Source organism: Pararge aegeria, chromosome 24, assembly GCF_905163445.1.
Source record: "Pararge aegeria chromosome 24, ilParAegt1.1, whole genome shotgun sequence".
Lineage (NCBI taxonomy): Eukaryota > Metazoa > Arthropoda > Insecta > Lepidoptera > Nymphalidae > Pararge > Pararge aegeria.
Window position 1 is genome coordinate 5,005,715 of NC_053203.1, and position 12,077 is coordinate 5,017,791.

The following is a 12,077-nucleotide window of genomic DNA, read 5'->3' on the forward strand; positions in this document are numbered from 1 at the left end:
AAATGGTAACTAATTACGAATAAAATTTATATTGTATCAATTCGAAGTTACTTCATACTAGAAGTGTCAAAATTGACGTCAACTTACTGTCACTGTGTTTGAGTGTTTTCCAATGTCAAAGGCTCAGTACTAGTTATTCACGTCAAAACTGTGTATATTCAGGTTTAGTATATCAATATAGTTTAGTAAACATTTCTAGTTTAAACAAACTCTGTGAGGACTCAGTCTATAGAGTAGATAACTGAATAAATAATTAAATACATTATTTAGAAATAGTAAATACATGCACTAAACGCTAAGCATTCTAACATAATATAAAACTTGGTGCTAACATAATATTTCATGGCGTCCATAGTTACTCAAGTTTGCTGCTTAAACAAGAAACAGGTTCATTTAAAAATAGTTCTTAACACAATGGAATAGAGCCGCGCTATGTTACTATGAAGAGCTCTCGTCTCTTAGCTAAATAACGTTAAAAAGTTCTTACCTTTTAGTTATTACTTTGGAAGTGTTGTTATAGTATGCAACTGTAAATAGTTTTTTTTGCTTTTTAACTAAGACAAAAATTAAGTTCTTTTTTTCTGAAAGGTTTAATTATTTAATTGTTTGTATTAAGAAAGTCGTGCAATGAAAAAACGGGTTTTTGAGAGAAAACCCGAACACTTGTTTATCTTCTTTTTAATTTAGACTAAGCATATTAAAGACATAAAAAATTATGTTAGCAAAAGTCAAGTAACATTTAAATCCTAACATTGGTTCCTGAACGCATCGAAGCTCAAACACAAATGCGTTTAGTTTGTGAAAAAATATTCATATTCAGTTTGTTGGATCAAGGTCAAATCTTTTAGATATATTTATGGCCACCGCTCATTATGTTCTTGTGACACAGTAACTTATTTTTCACTTTAAATGCTATGATAATATATGCAAGAACGTAAATTATAGCGACGACACTATGGTGAAATATAGTTTCCTCATACGAAGGTGTGTTGGTGAAGTGACGGCGACTTTTTTAGATAGCTGTGGGTGACAGTAGGTGACAGTGCCAAAATGGCACTTTGATAAATTCATTATGACTTTTTGTCATCATAAAGACATTATGTCTATTATAGTATATTTTAAGTCATCATAAAGAAATTATGACATTATGAGGGCACTATACAATTGATGAATTTCTTAATGACAAGGTTGCTTCGAAGCATCCTGCTCCGCTTTCATCTCTCACAAGTTAGAAAAATGAATGTTAAAATATAAAATGTAAATTGTTTATGTTGGAAAAGAGCAGTTGTTAAAATATAAAATGCTCAGTTTCTTGCCAGCTTTTTCTCGGTAGAATCTGCCTTCCGAACCGGTGGTATAGTCACTACACACAGACATACTTGACGTTTCAAAAGTACTTATATTAGGCCTACTTGAAATAAATGATTTTTGAATTTTGACAAACCGTCAGTATGACAAAAAACACAATAAGCTGCGGAGCGTAGGTATAACGTAATTGCAGATGGATGGAGTTTCATAGATATTGTTTAATTTCATCCAAAATAGAATCAAATTAAATATCCAATTAGGATACCACTGCTATATCACTGAATAAATAAAACGATTATATGACGTAATAATAATGAAATTTTTCCACAAACAAGCATAACTAGCGCCGCAAGCTATCCGGTCCGGTTGCGTGCCGGTCACGTGCCTGTCATGTCCCGGTGCTGTTTACCACAGGCCGGACGATTTGCCGCCAGGGGGATTTCGCACCCGCACAGATGTCTTCGTGTCCAGGCCTTCTACCTCCTCTGTAATGTGAAAATAAGTTTTTTTTTATATTCAATATTCATTTACTGTTGGCAGAGTTTATTTTGGCATGTTAAAAATCCTACAGGCTTCTTTATTTTCCTATAGTATAATATGCCTTGGCCGGCTCCAGGATACAAACTATTTCACCGCAATAAGTTAAGCGGTCAAGCATGCATATGTAACAAATGCAATTTTTTTGGGTAACTTTTACTAGCAGCTTTTCCGGGAGAAATAATATTCTATGTCCATATCCAGGATGCAAGTGTGCAGGTTGTGTGCCAAATTTCATCGGGATCAGTTCAACGTCTGAGTCTAATATAACAAACAAAGAAACAAATAAACAGTTTCACTTTCGCATTTATAATATTAATATGGATTAGGTAGACCTTTTTACAACTTTAAAACTGTGTTTGTAATGACTCCTACCACCGGTTCGGAAGGCAGTTTAAAAGAAGCCGGAAATAAAATAAGCATTAACGCTCTACATATTCTTTCTAAAACCAATTAAGAAATAATTAATAACTTTTAAAAACCAATTAAACAATTAAATGGTTTTAAAAAGTTTATGTAGAGTGTTAATGCTTATTTTTTGCCGGCGACTTTTAATCTGCATTCCGAACCGGTGGTAGAGTGATTTTCTGTGGGTTTTCTTTCTGAGTCCGAGGCTGAAAGTTCGATTCCCGCAATGGGAAAATGTTTCTGAGATGAGCATGGATGTTTTGTGTGTCTGTGTGTTTATCATCATCATCATATCAACCCATACCGGTCTACTACAGGGCACGGGTCTTTTCCCACAATGGGAAAGGATGAAGGCCATAGTCCACCACGCTGGCCCAGTGAGGATAGGTGGACTCCACAAACCTTTGAAATCATGCAGAACACTCAGGCATGCAGGTTTCCTCACGACATTTTCCTTTACCGTTGAAGCAAGTGATACTTAATTACTTAAAAACGCACATAACTTAGAAACGTTAGGGGTGCATGCTGGGCTTCATGTGTTTTATTACTAAATTATAAGTATTGATGGTGTATGTACCATAACATACTATATTTGAATAAAGGGGAGTGTAACTAGAGTTCCCTGCCAAGAGAGTGAGAATATAGGATTAGCTGCAATGATGCCATTGGTAGAATACTCACTGCTGATGGAGAAGGTGGAGTTCTGCAGGTTCCTCTGGCCGGGTTCTCGCATCTTGCGGCCCGTCGGGGTGCTGCAACCAGACACCGACAGACCATCTAGCTGTTTGTTCACCAGGTCTAACTCTGAAATATTTTCAAATGACAATGTGAGATGGTGATAACAAAAAGAACACCCGTTTGGAACCCTCGCATCTTTAGTTTTGTATGTAGTTATCGCCATAATCTCAGATTGAAATGAAGTTGAAATTGAAATGCAGTTGAAATTGGAATGGAGTTAAAATTGTAATTAAGTTGAAATTGAAATGAAATGAAATTAATTCCGCTTATAACCGTTTTTACAACTGATTTACACTAATGAGTGAATGAATGTTTAATTAATATATTATATGTATAATTAATGAATGTTTAAAGTGTGTGAAAATTTTTTTGACGAGCACTTACCGGTAGGTGTTCCATTAGTGACCCTGGCGGGCGACGAGTCGGGCGCGTAGTGAAGAGTAGTAGACTGTGGAGTGGAGGGTGCCTTCCCTCCATAAACGTAAGGGGAGTTCGCGGGAGTAGGCAGGAATTTTCCAAGACCTGACGTTTGAAAACAAGTTATATGAATATCCGTACTTCAAGTAATTTATGTTATTTAATGCTCCTTCCAATTTTTTAATTGATTTATGCGATGGGGGTATGACATTCTTGTTGAGTAGAAAACTCCTAAATAAATAAAGAACAAAAATAATACTTCCGAAGATTTAGAGGTACATTATTTACTGTCTCTGAGACTTATCTGTGGAATCGAAACGCTAATAGTTTTTGCTTAAAGAAATCAGATACAGTCCTAACATCAATATTTAACTGTTAATTGTTAAATCACCTTCAGCAACTCTTAACTCTCCGTCGTCTAGACAGACTCGGCCGTTAACTATAACGTACTGAGGGCTCCCGACGACGTGTGTGCCCTGAAACAAAAATAAAATATATAAATATATTAAGATAATAAACACACCGTCATGTAGCCCCAAAGTACGCGTACCCTGCTTTCTGAGCCCAAGGCCGTGGGTTCGATTCCCACAGCTGGAAAATGTTTGTGTGATGAACATAAGTGTTTTTCAGTGTCTGGGTGTTTATCTGTATATTATAAGTATTTATGTAAATTATTCATCAGTCATTGAAAACTACATTAAAGTTACCCGTGAAAAATGTATAGTAATAATTAATAATGTCTTTGCACTCGGAATTGTTCTTAATGTTTAAAATTGTAACAGACTCGAAAATCACTGACTCATTTCCAGCAGCTGAACTAAAACGAACACTGTCAAATGTCATCTGTCAGATGTCATATGTTAAATGTCACCAATTAACTTATTATGATCATTGTCTTGTCACTATTGTCCGTATGACGCCATCTAGCGTCGAGTGTGATGAACGGCGTGAACAGTCATCTTAGTGCCCATAACACAAGCTACGTTTACTTTGGGGCTAGATGGCGATGTGTGTATTGTCGTATTATATTTATTTATTTAAATAAATGTATTGATTCTCAGTAGTTTCGAAAAGCCAAAGTATTACCACAATAGTATACACATGACCGCTAGTGTACATGCATTACTTGAGATTGAACCTCTTGAGTACATCAGTTACGCTCATCATTGTAGCTAGAAGGAGTCGCTGTGGTCCGGATACGGCCAGGAGGAATATATATACATACATGGTTATTTTTTTTGTCGTCATATATCAGTAACCCAGTTTATCTACATTATGTGTGGACATTCTACAGATAACAAAACTCTATTTTCTCTAAACTGTCTTTTTATTTAAACCTTTATGATTACTTTTTAGTGTAAAGATTTTTTTATAAATATCATCATATCAACCCATTACCGGCCTACTGCATGGAAAGGGTCTCCTCCCATAATAAGAAAGGTTAAAGTCCACCACGCTGGTCCAGTGCGGATCGGTGGACACCAAACTTCAATTATTTAAATATCGGATAGATTTAAGAGATTGTTGATGTTCGAAGGAAAATAACCTACAGTGTTATAAGAACCTAGTCTACTTCGCAAACAAAGAATTAAGGCGAAGGTTACGAATTTCCTATCATTACGGGCCCACTGCAGGCCACGGGTTTCCACCCGCATGCGGAGTGGTGGACTCCGCATGCCTTTCGAGAACATGGGACACTCTCAGGCATGCAGGTTTCCTCACGATTTTTTCCTTCACCGTTTAAGCAAGTGATATTTTAATTACTTAAAACGCACATAACTGGGATATTTTTACACCACCTTTTTGTTCTTGCTCTTGTTGTCTCCTAATCCTATGGTTGCCTGGCAGAGATCGCTTTTAAGCGATAAGGCCGCCTTTTGTATTCTACTCCAGTTTTTTGTGTTTCTCTCTATTCGTCCTTTATTTTCCTAACTGTGTAGTGGTGTACAAATAAAGAGTTTAAATAAAATAAAATAAATAAATGGGTTCGAACTCGCCCCCCGAAAGTTAAGTCGAAGTCCACTAGGCTATTACCGCTTCCCTATCTGGGCGGGGCTATTCGGCTAGCAAGACTCAGTGGCGTGCACTGGATTTCTTACAACATCAGGAAAATTGCATAAATGACAAAAATCTTCCTATTACAAGAGCTAAATATCAATTTTATGGTAAGCAGTGCTTTTGTGCATATATGCACGCCACTGGCAACACTAGTAACCCCACCAGTGGGTGATGTAAGAGCTTACCTCGAATATGTTAAAGTTGAGGGCGTGGTGGTGCGTCGCGGCGGAGATGGTTCGCTCAAGCTGCGGGTCCCACACCACCACGTCGGCGTCGCTGCCCACCGCCACTCGCCCCTTGGCCGGCCACAGGTTGAAGATACGCGCCGCGTTGGTGCTGGTCACCGCCACGAACCGGCACGGGTCCATCAGGCCTGGGGACGGTACATGGCGGGTTAAAGCACGTTTTTTTTACAACACCTCCTAGGAGGATGAGTAACGCTGCGTTGGCGTTGGTCACCGCTACGAACTGGCACGGGTCCATCAGGCCTGGGGACGGTACATGGCGGGTTAAAGCACATTTTTTTACAACACCTCCTAGGAGGATAAGTAACGTTGCGTTGGCGTTGGACACCGCTACGAACTGGCACGGGTCCATCAGGCCTGGGGACGGTACATGGCGGGTTAAAGCACATTTTTTTACAACACCTCCTAGGAGGATAAGTAACGTTGCGTTGGCGTTGGTCACCGCTACGAACTGGTACGTGTCCATAAGGCCTGGCGATGGCACATTGTGCGTTGAAGGAAATATTTTTGGAGTATCTAGTTTTGTTTTGTAAAAAAAAATCTTCGAGAGTACCGAGCAATTGAAACCAGTGCTCGGAAACCGGTAAAAATTTCAGTCATTTAGCCCTGTATTGGAATCATTTCGGTTAAGGTTTCGGTTTCGTTTTTTTTACCCGGTTAAACAGAACCGGTTTTTATTTAATTTCACTCTATCGATTGAAATTTTTTTCAAAACATTTGCATGCCATTCGTGGTTGATTGTGGCTTAGTATTAACTTTATTTTATAAGATCTTGCTCTGTACACTTGCAATCTTCTTTGCAAGTACGGTAATTCATATTATTATCATTCTTTTTTTAGGGGATTTCAAGTAGGCCTACTTTATAAGCACTACTACGTACATATATTATTGAAACGTCAAGTATGTATGTTTGTAGTGACTCTACCACCGGTTCGGAAAGCAGATTCTACCGAGAAGAGCCGGTAAGAAACTCAGTAGTTGCTCTTTTCCAACATCAAAGTTTACATTAAGGAATTAGGATTACCTTGTCATTAAGGAATTCTTTGTATAGTAACCTCACTGTATTAGATGTTTTTACAATTTTTTTTAATTTATGTATTGTTAGGTCAAGAATTACCTTAGGAATCATGTTGTAAAAGCGTATACTCAACCCCACAAAGGAGTTCTGCACTTTTCGCAGACGATATGCGAAAAGTGCAGAACTCTAATCATCACTAATTTATGTCCATTTCTGGTAAGTCGATTGTTAATATCAGCTAGGATTACTCAATCATTAAATAATTAAAAATATAAATAAATATACTACGACAATACACACATCGCCATCTAGACCTAAAGTAAGCGTAGCTTGTGTTATGGATACTAAGATAGCTGTTGAATATTTTTATGAATATAATACACATAAATACTTATAATATACAGAAAAACACCCAGCCACTGAAAAACAATCATGTTCATCACACATTTTCCAGTTTTGGGAATCGAACACACGGCCTAAGAATCAGAAATCAGGGTCGCTGCCCACTGCGCCAGTCGGCCGCCAAACCGTTCATTTAACCGTTAAAACGCAGAACATTAAAATAAACCGGTTATTAACCAAAAAAAAATCCGGTAAACTAAAACCAGTTCCGAGGCTGTTTGTAGTGTTTGTAGTGTTTTTAGTGTGTGTGAGTTTGTAGGCTTGATTTTAACATCGGTACCTGAGTTAACAGCTTTCTGCCATAGCACGGCCATGCGGTCTTCGACGCCGTTGACACCGTTGGGTATCTTGGAGAAGTCGTCCTTTCCCCTCTCTTTGTCTTTCTCATTGAAGGTGCAATTATCACTGCCGATCAGCTGCAGGTCGTCACTAGAAAACAGGAAACGTGTTTCAAATATCGCATCATCATCATGTCGACCAATCGACGTCCACTGCTGGACATCTACAGCGGCTCCCAGCGACTCGCATGTCATCTGTCCACTTGTTGGGGGCCGACCTACGCTGCCGGTTTACCGGTGCGGGGTCGCCATTCCAGCACCGTAGGGGTGGAAGTGGGAGGCTAGTTACCAGTCAGCCTCCCAAAATGCCAACCTCACCTGCACGTAGTGCACCCTGCCGTCTAACCGATGAGGCTCTGGCGACCGACAAGTGGCGGTATAACCGCTTCAAATTGGCTAAACTAAATAAATGACACACTGCTGAATGGCACCAATACCAACACTTATAAATAATTCGAACCTTAACCAGAGTATGTAGCAAAAAAAAAAGAACACTTTGTAATTTTTATATATATGTTTGAAATATATCAATATCGACTGGGAATACTTAACTATCCAATTACAACAGACAATACACACACCGTCATATAGCCCCAAAGTAAGCGTAGCTTGTGTTATAACTTTGTTAACTTTGTTAGCTTGTGGTACTAAGATGACTGATGAATAATTTTAAGAATAATATGCATAAATACTTATAAAATACAGATAAACATCCAGACACTGAAAAACATTCATGTTCATCATAGAATTATTTTCTAGTTGTGAGAATTGAACCCACGGTCTTGGACTCAGAAAGCAGGGACACTGCCCTCTGCGCCAACCGGACTTGAATACGTAATATAAAAAGCTTGACATGATTGGTTGTTACTCATTGGGCAACGCGGGTATCCACAGTCAAACATGCTAGACCAACGAGGTAGTAATTTATTTATTTATTTGGTATCTATGACCCATCACTACACACTACACTAAATCAAAAAAAACCTTACATTAAATATTAATATGCAATATAAAAAGAAAGTTACAAATTAAAATGTCTGCGTCCAGGCAGCCCTACGTGGAGTTTAATATACAACTTGTAAATTGGAGAGTCGTATCGATTTATTAGTGCTTTCAGAACGTTACTGGTTACCCACGTTCTTTTCATCAAGGATGCTATTCGAGTAATAAAGCTAGTAATAAAATAAGTAGCTTACACAGCAAGTGCCTCTATGATCGCCTCGGGGGTGTAGGGGTCGGAGCGAAGGGGCGGAGAAAGTACGTGCGCAGCCGCGTGGCGGAAGCAAGCGTTCTTGTAGTGAGAACCTGAAACAATATATAACACTGTTTTGAACGTTTTCACTAACGACAATCTAGGCAATGCCTAAGTAGGTAACGCCTTATCAAAGAAGATTCCTGGGCATACAGTTCTTCTTCTTCTTAGTCGTGCACTCTTGGCAGAGTGGTCGTGGCTGCTGAGATGAATTTCATGGCGCTAGACATCACTGGATTGCACGCGCGATACAGTTACCTTTCACCAATCGGTTGATATTGGGAACCTCAAACTTAACTTGTCTATGATGCTTGCCACGTTGTTTGTATTATCATAATATGTTTCATTTTTGTTATCGAATTTAACGTTTGAAAAAAAAAAAACATCTAGTTTTTAATTCATTTATTTATGACATATATCTTTCCAAATTTATGTATTTATTTTAATTGCATTTTAATTAATTTTGTAAACTTATGTACTATGTTAAATTTTTATGGGTAAAGCTTGAAATAAAGCCATCAGTGTCGTAACTTTAGATAGCGCCTAACGTAATATCATCTAATAGTTTGCTCCATCCGATTTAAACGCTTCCTAGGTTTAGTGAAAACGGGCATTAGCCTCCCTCTGCTGGGCACTCTCATAAGGATGAGTATTAGTGCAAAGCCACCACGCTAATCTAATGTAGGTTGGCGGACCTTTACGATGATAAAATAAGCCACCCGGTCCGTTTTCTTAATTTGCACTCGAGGCACGGGGGTTTACATCGCTAGTACTTTTTTTTTACAAACATGAGACAGGTCTTTTCTTTGTGACGCGAAGCGGGAATCGAACCCAGAATCTTAATTGTGGTACGTGATGGTCACACACAATCTCATGATAAAAGACTAAGACACCGGGAGCTATCTTTGCATGGTTCGAGCCCACTTAAGACTGGAGTATATCTTTTTTTTTTTTTTTGCTTTTTCGGAAGGACACTTGCCGATAACCACCTAAGGGGTTGCTACGGCGTCACCGGGGGAGTGGGGCGAGCGTGAAAGCTCGCCATGAGAAGAGCCCGACGACATCGGATCGATAAGGCGGTCGTATTTATATATAAATACCCACCAAATTCCATGTCATGAACATTGGTTATTAATGAAATGTTTAATTATTTACCCAGATTATAAAATTGCTGTAACCCTCATATAGTAACTTACATGCTAGGAGTATGGCAGTTATGATAAAAACATACCCCAATCGGTTTCTACGTAAACGTAATCTACCCCCAATTAGCATTAGGCAAATTATTCACATGCTGGATGGAGACTACTAGCCGTATTATATAGATAGAATTGTAATAATTTATTATGTGAGCCGATCCCGGCGGCACTGCAATGCCGGGCCGACCCGTGACGGGAGTGGAGCGAGCCCCGAACATCCCGTCGGTTTACAAAAATCAGTTTAATATACTGGTCCCACATTGTGGGAACTTTCAGATATTAAGCTGAAAAGAACAGATACTACACTTTGATCTTAGCCAAAAGGCCGAGAAGCGATAACGAAACACATGTACCGCGGGAAGTCATTCGTTCTGTAAGAATCTCTATAGCGCGATGTCGAATTATACGTTATACATACAGCGACATCTATTAGAGTGTTATTGAACTAAAACGCAGTTTGCTTCATTATAATATGTACCTTGCATATTCTAAGACACGACAATAGATGGCGCATTTTCTATTAATATTCTTGCATTCTAAATTTGATTTTTCTGATGATTTTTCTGTTTGTCCTATGAATGATATTTAAGCCATAAGTTAACTAATACTAAAAAACTTAATAGTGATAAAGATGGGCCTGTTTTTAAACCTGTTAATTTAATATAGACACAGCTTTCTCACGAGAATCAGTTTAAATGACTCACCATCTGTACCGACTGTAGCTGCAAGAGTTTCACCGAAAATGGGCTGCTTTTGCTTGGAACGAGCGAGCCGTAAAGCATCTACCGCGCTTTTCGACATCATGTGCACTATGTACAGCGGCGAATTCATCTGTAATGAAATAAGAATACCTTATAATAAAATACAGGTGGGTAAGTTAACGCAGATACCTAAATCTCATGCTTTGATTTTTATCGAAGTCAATACGCAACGATTCTCTGGGGTGCGAGCTATTATATGACCGTTATAGCACTATTAGTAAGAATGACGTTAGTTAAGTTAACGTAGTCTCATAAACGTTGCGAGATGTTATAATATGACCGATAAAGCACCTTTTTTTTACAAATATACTACAACAATACACACATCGCCATCTAGCCCAAAAGTAAGCTTAGCTTGTTTTATGGGTACTAAGATGACTGATCAATATTTTAATGAAAAATGTACATAAATACTTATAATATAACATATAAACAACCAGACACTGAAAAACATTCATGTTCATTACCCAAACATTTTTGCAGTTATGGGATTCGAACCCACGGCCTTAGACCCAGAAAGCAGGGTCGCTGCCCACTGCGCCAATCGGCCGTATACCTTTAGTATAAACAGGACATTATTTTACCTGGTTAGCGATAACGCAGGCTCTATTGACGGCTTCTGCCTCTACCTCCTCATCACGCGAGAGTTCATGACCCTCAGGAGTGGTGACGCCGGCAGCGAGTAGCTTTTCTGTGTTGCGAGCTATTATGTGACCATTTTCTGCGTGGACCTGGAACAGAGAAATTTTGATTTCAACACTCGGAAGTGAGTTCTAGACAACGCGGTACCAAAAAGAGTTTTCTGGTGTCTAGAAAACACTCATGTTCCTGAATGGCAGATTTTTGTATAGTAATAATTTACGGACAGAGCAGATGTTCCACCTTATGGTCAGTGGCGTGCACAAAATAAGTAGGGTATGCAGTGCTTTTGTGCATGTATGAAATGCACGCCACTGCTTATGGTAAGTGGAAACCTGTCGCCTATAAACGGAGTAAACTTCGCAGGGTATGCGAGGGACACGTTCCGCAAAGACTGCCGCCCTGTGTCCATCAGTCTGAGGCGAAGGTGTTAAGCCTCATGTGGCCCGTATTTACAGCGGCAACCACGCCCTTCAGACCGGAACACAAAATTACAACAATGCTGCTTAGCGGCAGAAATAAGCAAGGCGGTAGTACTTCATACATTCATTCTTAAAACTAGGAGGGTTTCAAACGCGCATTGGTCTAAATATATGTCATTATTATTAATGGTCACTTGTCAATGTAGATATGAGTGAATGTGTAGAATATTGTACAAGTTTATTACTGTTTATGGTAAATATGTATATTGTTAGTTTAGTGTCCTTACTAAATAATAAAAACAAAAAATAAAGATCCCAACATAATTAGCTGGTTT

At 38.8% G+C, this 12,077-nt stretch overlaps 1 protein-coding gene and 1 non-coding gene across 3 annotated transcripts in view; both read right to left on the bottom strand.

The window, feature by feature from the left end:
• Positions 1-1,355: 1,355 nt before the first annotated feature.
• Positions 1,356-12,077, bottom strand: part of LOC120634534 (dihydropyrimidinase) — an 80,637-nt gene continuing 69,915 nt past the window's right edge. For both annotated transcript variants that reach the window (XM_039905218.1, XM_039905217.1), the window contains exons 6-14: positions 11,266-11,412; positions 10,625-10,751; positions 8,666-8,774; positions 7,412-7,560; positions 5,652-5,839; positions 3,800-3,884; positions 3,376-3,513; positions 2,935-3,057; positions 1,356-1,793 (exon numbers count right to left, since the gene is read on the bottom strand). In XM_039905218.1, coding sequence (XP_039761152.1) covers positions 1,714-1,793; positions 2,935-3,057; positions 3,376-3,513; positions 3,800-3,884; positions 5,652-5,839; positions 7,412-7,560; positions 8,666-8,774; positions 10,625-10,751; positions 11,266-11,412 — 1,146 coding nt within the window. In that variant the 3' untranslated portion in view covers positions 1,356-1,713. The remainder of the gene's footprint in view (positions 1,794-2,934; positions 3,058-3,375; positions 3,514-3,799; positions 3,885-5,651; positions 5,840-7,411; positions 7,561-8,665; positions 8,775-10,624; positions 10,752-11,265; positions 11,413-12,077) is intronic.
• LOC120634685 lies at positions 10,065-10,257 on the bottom strand. The gene has a single exon (XR_005659254.1). It is a non-coding gene; the product is annotated as a U2 spliceosomal RNA (small nuclear RNA).